General features: G+C 42.6%; 2 protein-coding genes across 5 annotated transcripts in view; both read left to right on the top strand.

Annotated features, from left to right (window-relative positions):
* The first annotated feature begins 356 nt into the window (after window positions 1–356).
* On the top strand, window positions 357–12,521 carry LOC122543274 (EEF1A lysine methyltransferase 3-like). 4 transcript variants are annotated; one of them, XM_043681756.1, is made up of 4 exons: window positions 357–473; window positions 2,040–2,312; window positions 4,789–4,900; window positions 10,278–12,521. In XM_043681756.1, the coding sequence occupies exons 2-4, from the start codon at window positions 2,145–2,147 to the stop codon at window positions 10,679–10,681; spliced, it is 684 nt and encodes a 227-aa protein (XP_043537691.1). In that variant the 5' UTR covers window positions 357–473; window positions 2,040–2,144; the 3' UTR covers window positions 10,682–12,521. The 4 variants fall into 4 exon arrangements, with proteins under 4 accessions (XP_043537691.1, XP_043537690.1, XP_043537688.1 ...); XM_043681755.1 differs by having other exon boundaries at window positions 357–502; XM_043681753.1 differs by having other exon boundaries at window positions 357–507.
* A 5,495-nt stretch (window positions 12,522–18,016) lies between these two features.
* Window positions 18,017–24,650, top strand: part of tsfm (Ts translation elongation factor, mitochondrial) — an 11,769-nt gene continuing 5,135 nt past the window's right edge. Inside the window, exons 1-2 of the mRNA XM_043681751.1 lie at window positions 18,017–18,355; window positions 22,970–23,125. Coding sequence (XP_043537686.1) covers window positions 18,296–18,355; window positions 22,970–23,125 — 216 coding nt within the window. The 5' untranslated portion in view covers window positions 18,017–18,295. The remainder of the gene's footprint in view (window positions 18,356–22,969; window positions 23,126–24,650) is intronic.

Genomic DNA, 24,650 nt, shown 5'->3' with positions numbered 1-24,650 from the left:
TCTGAAGTGAGGAGCAAAGGTTTAGGGAGTGCACGAACCAATTATCTGTACCCTCTGACCCTTCTCCAAATCATCTGAAGACTACATCCATAAACGCCAGGAAGATGTATGAGCTAACCGTCATATTTTGAGAGATTATTTTCTTGCCCTGTCGGTAGCTGGATTCAGCCAGCAGTAGGCGCTGTTTACATTGCATCTTCACGTGACGCGATTTCGAAAAGCTCTTAGCAGAGAAGTTTGGTCCTATCGCGTTTCCGTTGGCTAGGTTTGTCACCAGCGAATCAGCGTTTCACGAACTGAGGTTCCACTTTAAATACCAAAACAAACCCAACAAATTTACATACACATCTGGAATTGGCCGGGAGGATTGGAAGGTGAACCGCACTTCATCAGTAGCGGGTGACTGGCAGCCAGATCAACCAATCAGAAACGGCAGCTGGCCACATACAGTCTCTTGAACGGATCAATCGGAGGTAAACCCGCCCACAGCGGGTTTCAGTATGTAAGGTTCGGCGGACTGTTTTAGTATTATGTTGGATGCGGTTTAATCGTAGAATTACAAATTATTGTGTTTAGAGATTTGTGGTAGAAGTGTTCCAGAACGTATATAAGTATATTAATTTGTTGCTTGGTATTAGATAACTTGAGCATTGTTGAAATAAAGAGGCATTCTGTTGAGGTTTCCCGTCTTGCACTTGTTAGGACGAAATCACAAGAATATCAAACTTCAAGAGGAAGAAAAGTTTATACAGCATAAGAGAATGGTTGTAGTTAATTGTTGCCTGCGGTATTCTCCACAACCTAGAAATGTAAAAGCTGGTTCAGTTGAGGCGTTCAAAAGGGTATTGGATCAGTATCTAGCTAAAAGTAACATGCAAATATATAAGTAAAAAGCAGGAGATTGGTATTTGGTAATGATGCTTGTTTGAAGAGCTGGTGCAGGCTCAATGGTCTCCTTCTACACTGTAAGACTTGTGTGTTTCTGAATACCCTTATCAATCGTAGTACACTTTCCAACCAATTGGTACCATCTTCTCATGCTGTATAAATTGTTGTTCCAATTTGAGATTACAATTATGTTCTGATGAGTACAAGATGAAAAGCTTTGATAGTCTGCTTCAACAATCTGAGTAAGACCATAAAATATAGAATTGGGTCATTTGGCCCATTGAGTCTGCTCTGCCATTTGATCGTGGCTAGTATGTTTCTCAACCCCATTCTTCTGCCTTCTACCTGTAACCCTTGACCCCTCACTAATCAAGTACCTATCTCTCTCTGTCATTAATGCAATGACTTGGCCTTCACAGTAATGAGTTCCACAGATTCGCTACCCTCTGGCTGAAGAAAGTTTTCCTCACTTCAATTCTAAAGGGTCATCCCTTCACGCTAAGGCTGTGCCCTTGGGTCCTTGTGGAAACATCATCTTCATGTCCACTCTTTCCAGGTCTCTCCAAATTCTTTAAGGTTCAATCAGATCCCCCTTACACTTCTAAACTCCATCGAGTACAGACCCTTTGACCTCAAGTGCTCCTCATTCTTGGGATTATTTTTTTTATAAATTTCTTCTGGACCCCCCTCCAAGACCAGCACATCCATCCTTTGATATTCTAAATCAAAACATGAATAGTATATTAAATCAATAGTTTGAGCTTTTGAAGAGATATCCTGCAAACTTGCTAACGAAATCTTGCAGTTAGTGTGAATCTGTTATACTTCAAGATCTCCTGATTCTTAAAAAAAATGGTAGTTTTGACTTAATCTCCTGGCCTCACCCTGGGAAGAGCTAGAAATTTACATGCAGCTACTGATCCATAGGACTTATTGAAATTCTAAATGTTTCAGGATCAGCTTGTTTAGTTGTTTTTCTTGCTTACCCAAGTAGTAGCCTGAAACACACCAGTAATGTAGCAACGAAACACAGATATCCCCATCAAACCTCATTGTGTTACACATAGGATCAGGTTGAATATTTTAAAATTTGTCCCTCTTCCAAAGTGAATTGTGACATGTTCATATTTTCCTTGTTTTACATTTCACAGAATAAAACACAACTTGGAACTAATTCATCCTGCAATTGGTGTGGAGGCAAGGGTGACCGAAAAGTATTCATCGATCAGCGAAAGATTGTTCGGCTAGGGAAGATAATGCAAACCCAGGTGGAAGAGCATTTGTGCTCTGTTTTCCCCAAGGATGATGGTCTTTTTTCAGATTATTACACAGAAGAGAGCAGTTACAAATTTTGTGGGCATGTTTTAAAGATCACCCAAAACTTCAGCGCCAGTCTGGGAGTTGCTGCTCTCGTGTGGGATGCCGTAAGTCTTGGGACGTGTGTGTGTGTGTATTTTTTTTTAATTTGCTTGTGAAACATGGACATTGCTGGCAGGCTAGCATTTATTGCCTGTACTTTGTCCATATATTTTGTATAGACGAAAATTAAGCTAGTTACATCTCATTTATTTATCTGCCCCATTAATATTTTAACTTATCGGCTGGCCGTATTTTCCTCTAAGTGGGAAAGGTATGGTTTCAAGCTCCAATCTAGGACTTTGGCACATAATCATAGCCTAGCCTTGCAGTGCCGAACTATTGGAGGTGCAATCTTTCAGAAAAGACATCCAACTGAGGCCCTGTTTGCCTGCTCAGATGGATAAAAGGGATTCCACACCACTAGCCAATAAAGATTGGCGATGGGGAGGGTTCTACTAATATAGGGCCAAAATGTCTCCCTTTTTTCCCCCTTCCAATGCACCCATTCATCTCTTTGGTCTTTGAGACTTTCCTATACACAAATTGACTGCCACATTTTCGTACATCGGAATATGTTTCAAAGTAAATTGTTGACTGTGAAACACTTTGCGACATCCTGAAGTCACGACAAGGTTATCTAAAAAAAAAAGTTCTTTCTTACCTGACTTCAATCAATTCTGCACTGAACTGACCAGTGGGAAATCAGTCTGGTTACTTCTGTTCCCCACCAATCACTCCTTCTCATTATATGGAGCTGTTTGAATGTAGGTATCAGCAGTGACTCAGTGGAAGCATTCTTGCCTCTATCAGAAGATTCGAGGTTTTACTCCAAAATCTTCAGCATAAAGTTGAGGCTGACAATTGCAGTATAGTAGTGCACTTTCAAAGGGGTTGCCTTTTGAATGAGGCATTAAACCAAGTCTGACCCTATCTAGATGAATGCAAAAGATTCCATGACACTGTTTTGAAGAAGAGCAAGGGAATTATCCCCAGTGTCCAGGCCAATACTTAGAGTCAGAGAGTTGTACAGCGTGGAAACAGGCTCTTCAGTCCAACTTGGCCATGCCGACCAGATACCTTAAACTGATCTCGTCCCTCTAAACCCTTCCTATTCATATATCCATCCAGATGCCTTTTAAATACTGCAATTGTACCAGCCTCCACCACTTCCTCTGGCAGTTCATTCCATACAAGGACCACCCTCTACATGAACAAGTTGCCCCTCAGGTCCCTTTTAAATCTATTCCCCCCCCCCCCTCACCTGTGCCCTCGAGTTTTAGACTCTCCAATTTGGGGAAAAATGCCTTGTTTATTTATCCTATCCATGCCCCTCATGATTTTATAAATCTCTATGGTCACTCCTCTGCCTCTGACACTTCAAGGAAAACAGCCCCAGCCTATCCAGCCTCTCCTTATAACTCAAACCCTCCAATCATGGTTATATCCTTGTAAATCTTTTCTGAACCCTTTCAAGTTTAGCAATATCTTTCCTTTCGCAGGGAGACCATTATTGAACGCAGTATTCTAAAAGTAGCCTCAACAGTTAGCCTTCAGCCAACACTTAATGATCAGATAATCTGATTTATTAGTCCTTGAGCACCAGTTGCTGAAGGTAAGCATGCAGTTGCAGCAGGTGGTAAAGAAGGGAAATGGTATGTTGGCCTTCATTGCAGCAAGTTTTGAGTACAGGAACAGGAATGTGTTTTACAGGGCCTTGGTGAGGCCACACCTTGAATATTGTGTGCAGTTTTGGCTTTCTTCTGAGGAAGGATGGTCTTGCTCTCGAGGGAGTGCAGTGAAGGTTGATTCTGGGGATGGCAGGACTGATGTAAGAGGAGAGACTGACTGACTGACTGACTAAGTTAGGATTGTTTTCGCTGGAGTTCAGAAGAATGAGGGAGGATCTCACAGAGACTTATAAAACTCTAACAGGACTAGACAGGGTTGATGCAGGGAGGATGTTCCTGATGGTGGGTGTGTCCAGAACCAGGGGTCACACTCTGAGGATTCCAGGTGGACCATTTAGGATGGGGATGAGAAGACATTTCTTCACCCAGTGAGTGAGCCTGTGGAATTCATTGCCACAGGAAATAGTTGATGCCAAAACATTGAATGTATTCAAGAGGTGGCTAGATATGGCACTTGGTGTGAATGGGATCAAAGGTTATGGGGAGAAAGCAGGATTAAGCTATTGAGTTGGATGATCAGCCATGATTGTTATGAATGGCAGAGCAGGCTTGAAGGGCCAAATGGTCTCCTTCTGCTCCTGTTTTCTGATGTTTCTCTTATCAGATTGCTGTTTGTGGAAGCTTGCTATGTGCACATTGACTATTACATTTCCTACATCACACTGTGACTGCATTTCAAAAGTGTTTACTTGGCTGCAAAGCACTTTAGGACGTGCTGATGTTGTAAACATGCTACATAAATGCAAATCCTTTTGTTCTTTCTCTTGTCTTCTGGCACTATCTATTGGTACTGCAATGCTTCATGTCACCCTTGAAATTCACTTGTTCTAATATAAATGTGTGATGTTTTCAGGGTCTGGCTCTTTGTCAGTACTTTGAGAAACAGAAGATGAGTTTCTGTGGGAGGAAGGTGATTGAACTGGGTGCAGGCACTGGAATTGTGGGGATTCTTGCTGTTCTCTTGGGTAAGTTTTTAAAGTGAAATTTTATCGGGGCAAACAATTAATGGGGATTTGGCATCACAATCAGATTAGTCATGATCTCATCAAGTGATGGAGCAGGCGAGAGGGGCTGGGTAGCCAACTCTGGCTCTTAATTTATACATAGAGTCATAGAGGTGTCCAGCACGGAAACAGACCCTTCGGTCAAACTCTTCCATGCTGACCAGATATCCTAACCTAATCTAGCACTTTGCCAGCACTTGCCCCATATCCCTCTAAACCCTTCCTATTCATGTACCCATTTAAATGCTGTAATTGTACCAGCCTCCACCACTTCCTCTGGCAGCTCATTCCACACACGTACCACCCTCTGTGAAAAAGTTGTCCCTTAGATCCCTGTTAAATCTTTCCCCTAAACTTATGCCTTTTAGTTCTGGACTCCCCCAACCCAGGGAAAAGACCTTGTCTATGTACCCTATCCATGCCCCTCATAATTTTATAAACCTCTATAAGGTTACCCCCTCAGATTCCAATGCTCCAGGGAAAAACAGCCCTAGCCTATTCAGCCTCTCCCTATAGCTCAAACCCTCCAAATCTGGCAACATCCTTGCAAATCTTTTCTGAAACCTTTCAAGTTTCACAACATCCTTCCTATAGCCAGGAGACCAGAATTGCACACAATGTACTGTATAGATAAGGAGAGTATACTAAACATCTTCTTCACTATACTACTTGAGAGACCCCCCTCTTTCAAGGAACTATGACCCTGCACTCCAAGGTCTCTTTGTTCAGCAATACACCCCAGGACCTTACCATTAAATGTATAAGTCCTGCCCTGATTTGTCTTTCCAAAATGCAGCACCTCACATTTATTTGCATTAAACTCCATCTGCCACTCCTTGGCCCATCTGATCAAGATCCTGTTGTATTCTAGGTAACCTTCTTCACTATCCACTAGACCTCCAATTTTGGTGTCATCTGTAAAATTACTGACTACACCTCCTATGTTCACATCCAAATCATTTATATAAATGACGAAATGTAGTGGACCCAGCACCGATCCTTGTGGCACACCACTGGTCACAAGCCTCCAGTCTGGAAAAACAACCCGCCACCACCACCCTCTGTCTTCTACCTTCGAGTCAGTTCTGTATCCAAATGACTACTTCTCCCTGTATTCCAGGTGATCTAACCTTGCTAACCAGTCTACCATGAGGAACCTTGTTGAACGCATTACTGAAGTCCATATAGATCACGTGCACTGCACTGCCCTCATCAATTCTCAGTTACTACTTCAAAAAAAACTCAATCAAGTTCGCAAGACATGATTTCCCACGCACAAAGCCAAGTTGACTATCCCTAATCAATCCTTGCCCTTCCAAATACATGTAAATCCTGTCCCTCCAGATTCCCTCCAACAACTTGCCCACCACCGATGTCAGGCTCGCTGGTCTATCGTTCCCTGGCTTTTCCTTACCACCTTTCTTAAATAGTGGCACCACATTAGCCAAACTCCAGTCTTATGGCACCTCCCCTGTAACTATCAATGATACAAATATACAAAGGGGCCCATCCGTCACTTCCCTAGCTTTCCACAGAGTTCTGGTTATACCTGATCAGCTCCTGGGATTTATCCACTTTTTAAAATGCATTTCAAGACATCCAATACCACTTCCTCTGTAATATGGACATTTTTGAAGATGTCACCATATACTTCCCCACATTCTACATCTTTCATGTCCTGCTCCATAGTAAACACTGATGCAAAATACTTGTTTAGTATCTTTCCCATCTCCTGCAGTTCCACACAATGGCTGCCTTGCTGAACCTTGAGGGGTCCTATTCTCTCCCTAGTTACTCTTTTGCCCTTAACGTATTTATAAAATCCCTTTTGGATTCTCATTAACCCTATTTGCTAAAGCTATCTCATGTCCCCTTTTTGCCCTCCTGATTTCTCTCCTAAGTAAATTCTTCCTGCCTTTTTACTCTTCTAAGGATTCACTCAATCTCTGCTGTCTATACCTGATATGCTTCCTTCTTTTTCTTGACCACACCCTCAATTTCTCTAGTCATCCAGCTTTCCCTACAACTACCAGCCTTTGCTTTCACCCTAACAGGAATATACAGGATTCTCGTTATCTCACTTTTTTTGAAGGCTTCCCGTTTTCCAGCCATCCCTTTACCTGCAAACATCCGCACCCAATCAACTTTTGAAAGTTCTTGCCTAATACCTTCCTCCAATTTGAACTTTAACTTTTAGATCCTGTCTATTCTTTTCCATCACTATTTTAAAACAAAGAGAATTATGGTCACTGGCCCCAAAGTGCTCCCCCTCTGACACCTCAGTCATCTGCCCTGCCTTATTTCCCAAGAGTAGGTCATGTTTTGCACCTTCTGTAGTAGGTACATACATATACTAAATCAGAACATGTTCTTGTACACACTGAATAAATTCCTCTCCATCTAAACCCTTAACATTATGGCAGTCACAGTCTGTTTGGAAAGTTTAAAATATCCTACCATTACCATCCTATTATTCTTATAGATAACTCGGATCTCTTACAAATTTTGCTTCTCACTTTCCTTCTGACTATTAGGGGGTCTCTAGCACAATCCCAACAAGGTGATCATCCCTTTCTTATTTCTCAGTTTCACCCAAATAACTTCCCTGGATGTATCCCCAGGAATATTCTCCCTAAGTACAGCCGTGATGTTATCCCTTATCAAAAACGCCAAACCCCCTCCTCTCTTGCCCCCCTTTCTATCCTTCCTGTAGCATTTGTATCCTGGAACATTAAGCTGCCAGTCCTGTCCATCCCTGAGCCATGTTTCTGTAATTGCTTTGCTATCCCAGTCCCATGTTCCTAACCATGCTCTTGAGTCCATCTACCTTCCCTTCCCTTCCCTTTTAGGCCTCTTGCATTGAAGTAAATGCAGTTTAATTTATCAGTCCTACTTTATTCTTTGCTTTGTTCCTTCCTGCCCTGACTCTTTGACTTGCTCCTTTTCCCAACTGTACCAATCTCCGACTAATCTCTTTCCTCACTATCTCCGAGTACCACCCCCCATCCCCCCCCACTGCCACCTTACGAGTTTAAATCCTCCAAAGCAGCTCTAGGAAATCTCCCTGCCAGTATATTAGTCCCCTTCCAATTCCGGTGCAATTCTTCTTTCTTATACAGGTCACTTCTACCCTAGACGAGATTCCAGTAATCCATAAATGTGAACCCATCTCCCCTGCACCAGCTCCTCAGCTGCGCATTTATCTGCTCTATCCTCCTATTCCTACCCTCACCGGGTGTAATCCAGATATTACTACCCTTGAGGACTTCCTTTTTAAATTCATGCCTAACCTTCTCTATTCTCTCTTAGGAATCTAATCCTTTTCCCTTTCCAAGTCATTCATTCCAATGTGTACAATGGTGTCCTATTGGTCCCACTCCCCTTTGAGAATATTCTGCACTCTCTGAGATATCCTTGATCCCAGCACCAGGGAGGCAACACACGATTCTAATTTTTCGCTGCTGGCCACAGAAATGTCTGTCTGTGCCTCTGACTATCACAATCGATCACTTGGAACGTGACGTACCCCTTACTACATTAGAGCCATTCTCTGTACCAGAAGCTTGGCTGTTTGTGCTATATTCCCCTGAGAGTCCATCGCCCTTACATTTTCCAAAATAGCGTACTTGTTTGAGATAGTGCAGGAATCTGCTGTGGCTATCTGCCTACCTCTCTTACCTTTCCTGGTGGTAACCCATCTACCTGACTATATCTGCGGTTTTCCCCCTTTCTATAACTGCCATCCATCACGCCCCCAACTCCTGTAAATTCCTCATTGCCTCTAACTACTGCTCCAACTGATCCATGCGATCTAATAGGATTCACAACCAAACACACTTACTGCAGACATAATCATCAGGAAAACAAAGCAAGGTGTATGGAATATAAACCAAGAGTGCTGGAAGAAATCTGTAGTGCTGGCAGCTTCTGTGGAGGGAGTAAGAGAGCTAATATTGTAGGTCAATAATCTTTGGACTGTTTCTTTCTCCACAAAGGATGTTGAATACCTGTTGAGTAGTTTCAGCATTCTCTGTTTTATTTAAGATTCTCAGCATTTGCTTTTTTAGTAATGACATGCTTTGTGTTGCTGGAAGAGGGGACTATGATAAAGGAAATGTTTGCTTGCTAAACAGTTCCCCTCCAATAATCTACGTGTTATTGTCATCCCTCCTGATGGTTTCGTTGATTAAGGCACTAAACTCTATCGACATGTTTGTGTGTGTTGGTACCTGTGCTGCGCAGTCCCATCTCTGAACCAGACCGGGTTTCTTTCCTCTGCCACCCTGCCCTTCCCCAGCCACAGTGGAGACGAGAATGCTGACTAACCAGTGACAGATGCCTTCCTGTGGTGTAATGGCTCCAGGTTGGTACAGTTCACCGTAGGAGCCTACAACCAACTTGATCCTCTTCTTTATTAACCTAGCACCTGAACTACACAGGTGTGTGGTACTTGACATTGCTAACGATTGACTAGCCAACTAATGAAACTTGAGAAAAGATAGATCTGTCACCGAAAACTGGGATTCTTTCCCCTTCAACTCATAGAAGCCAGCACTCTGAAAGGGTGATCCATGCCAGTGAGGCAGGGGTACACTTACCCATATTCTGTGCTGATGGACTGCACAGACTGTCTGGTTAAACTTCAACATGTCTAAATCTGGAAGTTCTCTATGCTTTGATTGTTAAATCTGTGTCACCTCTTTCTAGATTTGTCTGAGCGGTTTGTGTCTGCAAAGGAAGAAAGTGTGTTGGGCCAGAAGAAATAAACTTTGTGGATATCTTGAGAATTCTTATTCTTATTCTCCATTCAAATTACTCCCTGAACACACCCCATTTTCTACCTCTATAACCTCCTCCAGCCCTACAATCCTTTCAGACCCTTCTTCTCTCTCAGGTTTGGCCCCTCGTATCTCCCTGATTTTTATTACTTTGCCATTGCCTTCATGCTGCCTGCATCCTTAGCTCTGGAATTCCTTTTCCTAAAATTCTCTATCTTTTTACATCTCTTTCCTCCTTTTTTAGGATCCTGTAAACCTCTCTCTCTTTGATCAACCTTTTGGTCACCAATTCCAACTTTCTCCTTATGTGGCTCAATGTCAAACATTTTGGGCATATGCTCCTGCTCCTCTGATGCTGCCTAACCTGCTGTGCTTTTCCAGCACCACACGCTCAACTCTGATCTCCAGCATCTGCAGTCCTCACTTTCTCCACGATGTTACAAATGCTATATCATTGCAAGCTGTTTTTTAGGTTTGGCGACTCTTTTAAAAACTGCTGATTTCAAAAACCTCAGGAGTAATTATAAATGGAGAAATGTTTTTTTTCTTTTACTTATCAGGTGGAGATGTAACCATCACAGACCTACCACAAGCTTTGAAACAAATAGAGAACAACGTCTTGGCCAACATCCCCACTTCCTGCGCTCATCGCTCCCGGGTCCATGCCCTATCCTGGGGCAGTAACCATAGTCACTTTCCCACTGACTATGACTTTGTTCTGGGCTCTGACATTGTGTATCTCCCTGAGACCTACACTTCACTCATCCATACTTTGCAACATCTTAGTGCACAGAGGGCCACCATTTATCTCTCTTCCAAAATGCGGAGGGAGCATGCAACTGTCTCTTTCTATGAGGAGATCCTGCCCCAGCATTTTCAGTGCCAACTTCTTCACAGGAATGAAGAGAAAAATATTAACCTGTACAAAATAACCAAAAAAGAACCTAGTGTCAGAGAGCAGTAATAGCAAGAAAAATCTGTCATTTACTCTCAAGATGAGGCAGACCGTCTGTACGTGACCCTTGTAACACTTGGTTTGAAGAATTATTTTCTATCTTGTGATAAGGATATTTCTAATTTCCTTTTAACCCCTTTTGTGAAAACCTGTTTAATTCTTGAAGTTGGTAGCATTTCCTAGGATGCAGTTCAATGGATTTCGCTGATAATCTGTTTCAATGGCAACTTAGCTAAGTGGCTACTCTTCACGTCAGTTACAAGAGTTAAGGGGCCATTTGACTATTTAGGGTATTGCAACCAACGCCCATGCAGTTCAACCATCCCTGGCTGGTTGTTTCTCCTTCTCCGACCCTATCCTTGGCCCAAGGCGACTGAAATTAATAAAAGTGTTGTAACTGCCTCTTTGGCTGAGAACCTTGCTGTAATAACTCAATGAGTAGTCAGATGTGTGTTTGTTTTTTTAACAAACATCATGGTTTAATTTAAACAGTAAGACATTACTGAGAGAGTGAATTTGTGGAGTGACAAGGCCAACTGAATGAACACGGATGGCTGAAACAACATTTTTCAGTATTGTCTGCTTGCTGCCAGTTATTCAGTTATCTCTCACAGTTGCACTTCAGCAGAGACTAATGCTGGTAGTACACAAAATATATCAACATAAAACTCACTTCTCTGCCTGTAGTGCGGGTGCCAGTTTGGGAGATTAGGTGGAAGGCATGCCCTCTAAAACCTCAAAGAAGTAGGCAGCATTAATATGTGGATAGCATAGCTCAGGTGTCGAGAGTATATTGTGGAAAAGCACAGCAGGTGGTTTGATAAAGGGGTGGAGATCAGAATGAAGCCCGAAGCTGTACTCCTCTGACATCTCCCATTCTCTCCCACCACTACACACCCCCAAAATCTCCATTGCTGCCAAGGATGACTCTGTATGAACATTTCTTTTTATGTATTTAACATTTAAGTAAAGTTGTAACCTTGAGATTGTAAAAATAGGAACTCCCTGGAAAACTCTCAGAACAATCTGAGAGCTAACATTGATAATAATTATGTACATTACCATCTTTCTAATCGAAGGAAGATATATTTTGGATGCAGAAAACAACAAAATTATGTACATTGAAATTATGCTGCAGTGAGGAATGTCAATGCCGGAGAAGAGAATATTTTCCATACTTGTATTAAATGGTTGATCTTTATCCAAAACATGCTCTGAGCCTTGGATCTTCACTGGCAGCTCACCTTCAGAGAATCGATGAACTGTCTGATGTTGACTTTGCATGCCTTTCAATACTGTGCCTTAAATCATGCTTCACGCAAGCATCCTTAATCCACTAGCCTGACTTTTTCTCAGTTTTACAATGTAATTTACACTGTCGGCTTTCACTGGATCCACAATATCGTTTCACAAAAGTCAGTTGGAAGGATTGCTTCCACCATTCTGTGCTGGATTTAAACAAAGTTAGTTGAAAGACCAACTTTGTGATGCAGTGCTATCCAACTAACACTTGCCAAAAATAATTATATTTATGATCATGTTTATGGAAATTGTTTTCAGGGCTGTTTCTTGAACATAAATAGTTCCTCAAAAATGAACAGAATATCAAAGTGCCTCCAAGTTAACTATACCTTTTTCTCTGTACTGTGTATCAGCATTTTGTGTAGATGCAGTTACCAAGTTTCTGTATGTTAACGATTTTGTATTATTTTTGCTTTAACTCCCGAACCAAGAAAATGTATTGCAATGGCCAAAGAAAAACACCTCCAACCAGTTATGCTTTGAAACTTGTTCAGTATTTTTAGTCTGTAAAAAGCAAAAAAAAATCATAAACACAAAATATTTCAAACATCTTGTTGTCATTTTGTTAAATTGAAAGAACAAACATGTATTTCTACAGCACCTTTCATATGCTTGGAATATCCCAAAGGGTTTCACTTAGAGGCACTTTTGCAGTATAGTCACTGTTGCTATAAATGTAATATCTCTTGCTAAGTGAGGTTCAACAGATACCAGAAAACCTCTGATACCTTGCCCAAATATTCATTCATGTGTGAGATGAGGCAGACCATTCGACTGTAGAAGGCATCCTATACTGATTTTTTTTTTCTTTCCTCTCTAGTTAATAAGTGCTGAGGAAAGTTGTAGAGCTTATTCTATCTTAGGTAAGAACATAGAACAATACAGTGCAGAACAGGTCCTTTGGCCCTTGATGTTGTGCCGACCTGTGAACTAATCTAAGCTCATCGCCCTACACTATCCTATCATCATCCATGTGCTTATCCAAGGATTGTTTTAATCGCCCTAATATGGCTGAGTTAACTACATTGGCAGGCAGGATATTCCATGCCCTTACCACTCTCTGAGTAAAGAACCTGCCTCTGACATTTGTCTTAAATCTATCACCCCTCGATTTGTAGTTATGTCCCCTTGTACAAGTTGACATCATCATCCTAGGAAAAAGAATTTCACTGCCTACCCTATCTAATCCTCTGATCATCTTGTATGTCTCTATCAAATCCCCTCTTAGCTTTCTTCTCTCCAATGAGAACAAACCCAAGTCTCTCCGCCTTTCCTCATAAGACCTTCCGTCCAGACCAGGCAACATCCTAGTAAATCTCCTCTGCACCTTTTCCAATGCTTCCACATCCTTCCTGTAATAGTGGGACCAGAACGGTACACAATATTCCAAGTGCAGCCGCACTAGCATTTTGTATAGTTGCAGCGTAACATTATGGCTTTGGAATGCAATCCCTCTACCAATAAAACCTAACACGCCGTATGCCTTCTTAACAGCACTATCCACCTGGGTGGCAACTTTCAGGGATCTATGTACATGGACTCCAAGGTCCTCTGCACATCCATACTACCAAGAATCTTTCCATTGACCCAATATTCTGCCTTCCTGTTATTCTTCCCAAAATGAATCACCTCACATTTAGCTGCATTGAACTCCATTTGCCACCTCTTAGCCCAATTCTGCAGTTTATCCAAGTCCCCCTGCAAACTGCAACATCCTTCCACACTCCCCTACTCCACCGACTTTAGTGTCATCTGCAAACTTACTAACCCATTCATCTATGCCTGCGTCTAAGTTATTTATGCCAGTTTCTAATCCAAACTGCTAAATCACCCTCAATACCATGCCTCTGCATTTTCTCCAACAGCCTACCATGTGGAACCTTATCAAAGGCTTTACTGAAGTCCATGTACACGACGTCAACTTCCCTACCCTCACCCATATGCTTGGTCACCTTCTCAAAAAACTCAATTAAGTTTGTGAAACATGACCTGCCCTTGACGAAACCATGTTGACTATGTGAAGTCAAATTGTTGCTAGATAGATGATTATTAATCCTATCATAACCCTTTACAAAACTTTTCCTACAACAGACATAAGGCTCACTGGTCTAGAATTACCTGGGTCATCTCTATTGCCATTCTTGAACAAGGGCACCACATTTGCAATCCTCCAGTCCTCTCGTACTAAACCTGTAGACAATGATGACTCAAAGATCAAAGCCAAAGGCTCCACCAACTCCTCCCTAGCTTCCCAGAGAAGCCTTGGATAAATCCTATCGGCCCGGGGACTTGTCTACTTTCTTTCCTTCTAGAATTGATAACACCTCTTCCTTACTAACCTCGATTCTTTCTAGTCTAATATCTCGTATCTCATCCTTCACCTCTACAATATTCTCCTTTTCCTGAGTGAAAAGCGATGAGAAATATTCATTTAGCACATCTCCGATCTCCACAGGGTCCACACACAACTTCCCACTTCTGTCTTTGACTGGCCCTATTCCTACCCTAGTCATCCTTTTATTCCTCACATACCTGTAGAAAGCTTTAGGGTTCTCCTTTATTCTACTTGCTAAAGACTGCTCATGTCTCCTCGCTCTTCTTAACTCTCTCCTTAAATCCTTCCCAGCTAATCTGTAACTCTCCATCACCTCATCTGAACTATCTCATCTCAATGTCACATAAACCTCCTTCCGCTTAACAAGACATACCTTTAGTAAACCACGGTTCCCTCACCTTATCACTTCCTCCCTGCCTGACAGGGACGTACCTATCAAGGACACGCAATACCTGTTCCTTAAACCAGCCCCACATTTCATTTATTCCCCATCCCCTGCATTTTGCTACCCCATTCTGTGCCTCCTAAGTCTTGCCTAATCGCATTTTAATTGCCCTTCACCCATCTATAACTCTTGCCCTGTGGCATGTACCTATCCTTTTCCATTGCTAAACTAAACATAACTGAATTATGATCACTCTCTCCAAAGTGCTCCCCTATCATTAAATCAAACATCTGGCCTGGTTCATTACCAAGTACCAGATCCAGTGTGGCCTTCCCTCTTGTCGACCCTTTGACATACTGTGTCAGGAAACCCTTCAGCACACATTGGACAAAAACTGATCCATCCAACGTACTCGAGTTATGGCATTTCCAGTCAGTGTTGGGGAAGTTAAAGTCCCCCCGTAATGACCACCCTGTTCCTTTCACTCCTGCCCAGAATTATTTTGCCAATCTTCTCTTCCACATCCCTAGAACTTTGCAGAGATCTATAAAAAAAAATTCCCAGTGTATGTGTGAAATACTGTCCTCTGTGAAATATTCAACATGACTTCATTTCTTACTGCTAACTCTCTTCCTACTAGTTTGCCTACTAGAGTTATAGCATTTCCAGTCAATGTTGGAGAAGTTAAAGTCCCCCATAAGGACCATCCTGTTCCTTTCACTCCTACCCAGAATCATTTTGCCAATCCTCTCCAAGAATAGCTAATCCATCAGGGTCTCATGATCAAGCCCAGGATTTGATCATGAGACCCTGATTTGTGTGACTAAATTCCAAATTGATCACAAGAAAATCGCAAACAAGGAAGTCCTGCTTTTTTTTTATTCACTTATGGGACATGGGCAAAGTTGGCTGGCCAACATTTTTATTACCAGTTCCTAGTTGCCCTTGAGAAGATGGTGGTGAGCTGCCTTCTTGAATTGCTGCAGTCAATCTGTGGTTTGACCCACAATGCCCTTAGTGGGGGGAATTACAGGTTTTTGACCCAGCAACACTGAAGGAACAGTAATATATTTCCAAGTCAGAATGGTGAGTGGTTTGGAGGGAAACTTGCAAGTGGTGGTGTTACTATGTATCTGCTGCCCTTGTCCTTCTAGGTAGCTGTGGTCGTCTGTTTGGGAAGTACTGTCTAAGGATCTTTGGTGAATTTCTGCAGAGCATCTTGTAGGTAGTGCACACTGCTGCTACTGAGCATCAGTAGTGAAGGGAATGGATGTTTATGAATGTTGTGCCAGTCAAGCAGGCTGCTTTGTCCTGGATAGTGTCTAGCTTCTTGAGTGTTGTTACAGCTGTGCCCATCCAGGCAAGTGGGGAGTATTCTTGTGTCTTGTTGATGGTGGACAGGCTTTGGAGAGTGAGGAGATGAATTACCCACAGCATTCCTAGCTTCTGATGTGCTCTTGTCGTCACAGTGATTATGTGGCAAGTCAAGTATCTGGTTAATGGTAACCCCAAGGATATTCATTGATGTTAACACTGTTGAATGCAAAGGGTCAGTGATGAGATTGTCTCTTACTGGTGATGGTCATTGCCTGGTATTTGCATAGTGCAAGTGTTACTTGCTACTCATCATTTCCAAGGCTGGATAGTGTCCAGAATTTGTTGCATTTGAACATGGACTACTTCAATATCTGAGGAGTCACAAATAGTGCTGAATGTTGTGCAAACATGGTGAACATCCACACTTCTGACCTTATGATTTAGGGGAAGTCATTGATGAAGCAGGTGTAGGTGGTTGGGTTTTGAACACTACCATGAGGTATAACTATGTCAAGTATGACTCCAACCAGTGGAGAGTTACCCCTGATATCCATTGATTTGAATTTTGCTCGGGCTATTTGATGCCACACTCAGTCAAATGTAGCATTGGTGTCAAGGGCTGTGACTCTCCCCTCACCTCTGGAATTCAGCTCTTTTGGAGTGGCCCTGGAGGACCCCAAACTGGGCATTATTGAGCAGGTGTGCTTGATAGCACTGTTGATTACACCTTCCATGACTTTACTGATGATTGAGAGTAGACTGTTGTTGTGATAATTGGCAGGGTTGGATTTGGTCTGCTTTTTGTGTACAGGACATACCTGGGCAATTTTTCACATTGTCAGATAGATGCCAGTGTTGTAACTGTACTGGAAGAGCTTAGATAGGGGAGTAACAAATTCTGGAGCACAAGTCTTCAGTACTATTGTCAGGGCCTACAGCCCTTGCAGTATCCAGTCCCTCCATCCATTTCTTGATATCATGTGGAGTGAATCAAATTGCTTAACGACTAGTATCTGCAATGTTGGGGCCCACTGGAGGAGGCCAAGATGAATAAACTATCTCTAGCTGAAGATTGAAGATTTGGTCTATCATGGATTGTTAGAAATAGGAGTGGGAGCCTTCTTTTACATTGTTATCATATGTAACAGATTACTTTATTGCCTACAATTTTCTTCTTTCAAAGCTAATTGATGCAAGCACACAACAGCTAATTTATGCACAGAAAGCTCTCACAGTGGATACATGATCAGTTAATCAATTAATTTTGGTGGTGTTGGTTGAAGAAGACATGTTGGCCAGGATAAAATACAAAATATCTGCTTGCACTGTTTAATTCCAGGAACATAACTACAAAGACATCACCTGGAGGTGTCAGCCTAGACTATGGGCTGATGTCTCTGCTGGGCGAGCTCATAGGAACCTATAAAATTTTTAACAGGATTAAACAGGGTAGATGCAGAAAGGATGTTCCTAATGATGCAGGAATCCAGAACCAAGGGTCACAGACTAAGAAGGGAGGAGAAAGTGAGGACTGCAGATGTTGGAGATCAGAGCTGAAAATGTGTTGCTGGAAAAGTGCAGCAGGTCAGGCACCATCCAAGGAGCAGGAGAATCGACGTTTCGAGTATGAGCCCTTCTTCAGGAATTCAGTACTTCCTGAAGAAGGGCTCATGCCCAAAACGTCGATTCTCCTGCTCCTTGGATGCTGCCTGACCTAATGCGCTTTTCCAGCAACACATTTTCAGCTCACAGACTAAGAATACAGGGTAGGCCAACTATAACTGAGATGAGAAATTTCTTCACCCAGAGTGTGTGGAATTTCATTAGAAAGCAGTCAAGACCAAAACGTGATTTTAAGGAGTTGGATTCAGCACTAAGGTTAAACTGATCAAAGGATATGGGGGGAAATTGGAAAAGGCTATTGAGGTAGAGGATCAGCCACGAGCATAATAAAAGGCGAAACAGGGTGGAAGGGCTGTACAGCTTACTCCTGCTCTACTTTCTATGACTCCACCCCCGGTCTAATTTGGAAACATGAATCGTGCATTCAGTTAAATAATGTTTCTGCTTTTCAAAAATATTCCTTGAGCAGTTGGGCAGACAATAAATCTAGTGTATCATCGTCTCCTACTTCAGCCACCAGTAGGCGCCAACCGAAACTTTCAGCTGCAGAGCAACCTTTTCTTGCTTGATTCCTCTGAACAGGCGCTGTTGTAGTTAGCTCGTGTGGGCTTTCCGCTGAATGGTATGGTAACACTTTGTCTGTAGCGTTGCCCCTCTCAGAATGCACAGCACCATGGCCGCCTTCTCTGTTCTGCGGAGCATTCGGATCGATATTTCCAAGGTAAAGCAAATCCTTATGATTCTGATCTTGATAAGTTTTTCGCGTTTTAAAGTATCGATGGATAATCTTTCGAAGGCCGCAGGCTGTGCGAGGTAACTAATTTGCTGGAAGCCAGCTCACTCTCGACCAGCAAGTTAGGTTGAACCTTCACAGCATGATATTTGAATATGAGCAGCATGTACAACTAACCTCTGACCACTGAAATTTTGTTTGTATCATTTAGATATACACTTTATTATTTCGACATAAAAATAGAAGATGGTAGAATAGTCAGATAATTAACAATAAAAAATCCAATAGGATTAGAAAATTAACAACAATTATAACTTGAATAATCTACCAGACAAGGGCAGCTGGTTTCAGTTGTAACTTTAAAAATAGAATTGGATCTACAAAGGAGGAAATTGCAGGGCTTTTATTGGGAGAATAGGGGGATGGGACTCATTGTCCCTAATGTATCTAACACTACTGCTATCGCTGGCAGTGCATTCCATGCACCCACCACACTCCAGTTTGAAGAATCTACCTCTGACATCTCCCCATAACCTTCCTCCAGTCACCTTAAAATTATGCACCTTTGTGATAGCCATTTCTGCCCTGGGAAAAATTCTCTGGCTATTCACCCTGTCATCATCTTATAGACCTCCATCAAGTCACCTTCGTTCCAATGAGAAAAGCCCCAGCGCTCTCAACCTTTATTCATAAGACATGCCCTCCAATCCAGGCAGCATCCTGGTAAATCTCCTCTGTACCCTCTCTAAAGCTTCCACATCTTTCCTATAATGAGGCAACCAGAACTGAACACAATATTCCAAGTGTGGTCTAACCAGGACTCTAGAGACCTGCAGCATATCCTCGCAGCTCTTAAACTCAATCCCCCTGCTAATGAAAATATGCCTTCTTAACAACCCTATCAACTTGGGTGGCAACTTTGAGGGATCAATGGACATGGACCCCAAGATCCCTCTGTTCCTCCACACCGCCAAGAATACTGCCTTTAACCCTGTATTCTGCATTCAAATTCGACCTTCCAAAATGAATCTCTTCACACTTTTCCAGTTTGAACTCCATCTGCCACTTATCAGCTCAGTTCTGCATCCTGTTAATGTCCTGTTGTAATCTAAAACAGCCCTCCACACTATCCACCACTTCTCCAACCTTCATGTCATTGGCAAACTTACAAACCCACTGTTCCACTTCCTGATCCAAGTCATTTATAAAAATCACAAAGAGCAGAGGTTCCTGAACAGATCCCTGCAGAACACCACTAGTCAACGAGCTCCAGGCTGAATACTTTCCATCTACTACCACCCTCTGTCTTCTGTGAGCCAGCTAATTCAGTATCCAAACAGCCAAATTTCCCTGTAATCCCATGTCTCTTTTCCTTCTGAATGAGTCCACTATGGGGAACCTTATCAAATGCCTTGCTAAAATCCATGTACACCACATTCCACTGCTCTACCTTCATCAATATGTTTTGTCACATCCTCAAAGAATTCAATAAGGCTTGTGAGGCATGACCTGCCCCTCACAAAGCCATGCTGACTATCTCTAATAAAGGGGAAAGTGAGGACTGCAGATGCTGGAGATCAGAGCTGAAAATGTGTTGCTGGAAAAGCGCAGCAGGTCAGGCAGCATCCAAGGAACAGGAGAATCGACGTTTCGGGCATAAGAAGGGCTTATGCCCGAAACGTCGATTCTCCTGTTCCTTTTATCTCTAATAACTTGGAAAACCATAGTTTATCGTAAATCCTGTCTCTCAGAACCCTCTCCAATAATTTGCCCACCATAGATGTAAGACTGACTGGTTTGTTATTTCCAGGATTATCTCTATTCCCTTTCTTGAACAAGGGAATAACATTTGCCACCCTCCAGTCATCTGGTACTACTCCAGCGGAGATTGAGGACACAAAGGTCATCGCCAAAGGCACAGCAATCTCTTCCCTCACTTCCTGTAGTAACCTTGGGTATATCCCATCTGGCCTAGGGGGTTTATCCATCCTTATGTTTTTCAAAATTTTCAGCACATCCTCCTCCTCAAGATCAACCTGTTCGAGCATATCAGTCTGTTTCACGCTGTCCTCATAAACGACAAGGTCCCTCTCAGTAGTGAATACTGAAGCAAAGTATTCATTCATTCCCCCACCACCTCCAACTCCAGGTGCAAGTTCCCTCCATTATCCCTGATTGGCCCTATCCCTCACTCTGACCATCCTCTTGTTCCTCACGTAAGTGTAGAATGCCTTAGGGTTTTCCTTAATCCTACCTGCTATGGCTTTTTCATGCCCCCTTCTGGCTCTCAATTTACTAGCCGGTGGCACCAGTAGCAATCCTGAGATTATTATTTTCTTTCAACCTTAACTCTATTTTCTCTCCCCTTGTCCAATTGCTTTCCACTTACTTCGTGATTCTTCTGACATCTTATGGTCAGTTTCAGAATTTCCAGTTTTCTAGCACCTGCCACCTCCTCTTCACCATGGACATGCAATCCCTCTACACATCCGTCCCCCATCAGGATGGTCTGAGGGTTATCTGTCTCTTTCTCAAGGGTGAGGCACTGGCCTCATGGTATTAACGTTAAACTATTAATTCAGAAACCTAGGTAACAGAGGACCAGAGTTCAAATCCTACCACAGTACATGGTGAAGTTTGAATTCAATAAAAATCCGGAATTAACAGTCTAATGATGACCACAAAACCATTGTCAATTATCAGAAAAACCCATCTGGTTCACTCATGTCCTTTCGGCAAGGAAACTGCTATCATTACCTGGTCTGGTCTACATGTGCCACAGCAGTGTGGTTGATGCTTGACTGGCCTCTGGTCAATTAGGGATGGACAATAAATACTGGTCTAGCCAGCAATGCCCACATCGCATGAACAAATTTTTAAAAATTAGGCCTGAACCATCCTCATTCACTATCACCCTCCTCCGCCTGGCTGAGCTCGTCCTGACTTTGAACAACTTTTCCTTTAACTCCTCTCACTTTCCTCAAATCAAAGGTGTGGCCATGGGAACCTGCACATGCCCCTCTTTGTAGGTTACATGGAACATTCCTTGTTCTAGTCCTACTTGGGTCCCTCCGTACAATTCTTTCCCGGTACATTGATTAATCAGTGCTGCTTCCCTCTCCTACCCAGAATTGGAAATTTTATCAATTTTCCTTCCAATTTCCACCTTGCTCTCATCTTCACCTGGTTCATTTCTGACTCTGTCCTTTCCTTCCTTGATATCTCTGTTCCCATTTCTGGGGATAGGCTGGCCACCAATATCCACTACAAACCCACTGATTCCCACAGTTACCTTAACTGTATATGCTCACACCCCACTTCCTATAAAGACTCCATTCTATTCTCCCAGTTTCTTTGTCTCCATTTCATCTATTTTGATAATGCAACCTTCTGCAAGAGGCTCTCAGAAATGTTCATCTTCAACCAAGAAGTCCCCACCACTGTGGCACAACCCTCAAATGTGTCTGACCCATTTCCCGCACTGACCTCAAAGTCATAAATACTTCAAATAAAATTTTATTTAGTCTGTCGGTTTTCAGGATCTACAGTTCACTGTCAGGTTAGGTTTTTAACCTCTAAAATTTGGATAGTCTGTCAATACACTTGAACAGCCAAGTTTCCCTCTTGCCCCTAATTATGTATTAATTACTATCTATTAAAAATATAATAATGTGCCAGTGAACTGGGGGGGGTGCTTATGACTTTCCAATCATACATTATAATAAGAAATTGAAAAGACCCATTTGGGTCACTCAGTTTCAGGAAGGGTGTAAAATGACCATGAAACTCCTGTCAAAATGCATTTATGGGTTTATGTAGGGCTATATACCTGTACAGTACTGAATTTCACAGTGATTACAAGAAGTCAGCAAATTGTGGTGTGTCTGGGGGGGGTGGGTGGTTTTCAAGTAAATCCAAATGCCGACAAGGAAATGTGTGCACATTCTAAAACTCATAGCTATGATATAGCTTTACTCCCATGCTGATCGGTTGTGACCTAGATTTCTCATTCCTGATTAGGGGCTTTTGCCCAAAACATTGATTTTCCTGCTACTCGGATGCTGCCTGACCTGCTGTGCTTTTCCAGCACCATACTGTTGACTCTAAGCTCCAGCATTTGCAGTACTCACTTTCGCCTCCTAAATTTGCAGCCTGCCTGACTATGGGATTTTGACAGCTAGGACTCAGTTCTTTTCCTTTTTTTTCCCCTCTTCCATTTAATAAAAAACCAAGAACAAGCTACCGATCACATGGAGCCTTCCAGCTCCCATATAGGTGAAAGGGCCCCATTTAAATTCCATTCTTTGGAACACAACCATTGCCCTTGCAAGTTATTTCTCCTTGTGGTGAAATGCCTGGCCTCCCATGATAGCTGCCCACTGTAATGTGACTGAACTGACAGGCTTGCTATATGATGAGGAGCAAACACAGAAACTGTATTCCTCCATCACAAAGTATTGGATTGGAGCAACCCTTGCACATCAAGGGAGATAGCATTGTGACCTTTTGATAGAATCTTAGTAAAGCAACATTGTGGAACTAATGTGTCAACGTGTAGATTGTGTTACAAAGTTCTGTAAGAGTTCTGTTTGCTTTTGTTAGGTCTTTTCTGCACGGTCAACCCAGTTTCTGCACTGTTCTGGGGTTAGATTAATGGCAGCTGATAAAGAACTCCTCCTGAAACTCCGGAAGAAGACAGGATACTCATTTACAAATTGTAAGAAGGCCTTAGAGAAGTTTAGCAGTGACCTTCAGCAGGTAGGTGGAAATTATAATGTGAAAGTTGCTGCTGGATACCCCAATGTATGTTTCCCTTCAAGCCCCAACCTGATGGTATGATATGGTTTCATAGGTAAAGGCAGCCTTTTGATACCTTACTTCGAGGGAATTCTTCAGATCCACAGCTTGATTGTATGCTTCAGCTGACCGTTTGAATTTGGGGACATCATAAGCAAACCAAGTTGTTTGGATAGTGAGTAGGAAATTCAAGCTAATTATTTTTGTCACCTCTTTGCTATTCCTGCGATGTTGCAGCATTCCACAGTTGATTACAGTAGTGAACTGAACACAGACTAGAAACTAAACTGGGACTTCCTTGGGCTATAGATCACATCAGACCATCAGATGCAGGAGCAGAAGTAGGCCATTCAGCTCATCAAGTCTGCTCCACCAGTGAGATCATGGCTGATTCACTTCCCTCTCTGTTCCCGTGAACCCTTGATTCCCTTACTGATTAAAAATCTGTCTGTCCCAGCCTTGAATATACTTAACAATAAAGCCTCTACAAGCGCTCTGCAGGAAAGGATTCCACAGATTTGCTAAACTCTGAGCGTAGAAATATGTGATTTGTCTTAAATGGATTACCCTTTTATTCTGAGATTATACCCTGTAGCTCTAGACTTTCCCACCGAGGGAAAACAACCTTTCCACATCCACCCTATCAGGCTCCAGAGAATCTTGCATGTTTCAATAAGGTCGCCTCTCATGCTTCTAAACACCAATGAGTACAAGCCCCAAACTACCCAACCTTCTCTGGGCTGCCTCCAATATCCTGATTCCTGAAGAAGGGCTTATGGCCGAAACGTCGATTCTCCTGTTCTTTGGATGCTGCCTGACCTGCTGCGCTTTTCCAGCAACACATTTTCAGCTCTGCCTCCAATATCAGCATATCTTTCCTCAGATAAGAGGACCAAAGTTGTTCAGTATTCTAGTTTTAGCAAGAACTCCTTATTTTTATACTCCATTTTTCTTTGAAATAAAGGCATATATTCCATTTAGCTCCCTTGTTATCTGAAGTTGGATGGAAGTTTTTTGTGATTCGTGCATGAGGACTCCCAAATCCCTATGTGCTCTAACTTGCTGCAATATTTCTCCATTTAAATTATATTCAGCTCTTTTATTTTTTTCTACCAAAGAACATAACCTCATATTTCTCATCTAAACTGCTACTCCTTATGGGCGGCACGGTGGCACAGTGGTTAGCACTGCTGCCTCACAGCGCCTGAGACCCGGGTTCAATTCCCGCCTCAGGCGACTGACTGTGTGGAGTTTGCACGTTCTCCCCGTGTCTGCGTGGGTTTCCTCCGGGTGCTCCGGTTTCCTCCCACAGTCCAAAAGATGTGCAGGGTCAGGTGAATTGGCCATGCTAAATTGCCCGTAGTGTTAGGTAAGGGGTAAATGTAGGGGTATGGGTGGGTTTCGCTTCGGCGGGGCGGTGTGGACTTGTTGGGCCGAAATGCCTGTTTCCACACTGTAAGTAATCTAATCTAATCTAATCTAACCC

This window comes from Chiloscyllium plagiosum, chromosome 43 (genome assembly GCF_004010195.1).
Source record: "Chiloscyllium plagiosum isolate BGI_BamShark_2017 chromosome 43, ASM401019v2, whole genome shotgun sequence".
In the NCBI taxonomy this organism is placed as follows: Eukaryota; Metazoa; Chordata; class Chondrichthyes; order Orectolobiformes; family Hemiscylliidae; genus Chiloscyllium; species Chiloscyllium plagiosum.
This window is presented reverse-complemented; position numbering and strand designations above follow the sequence as displayed.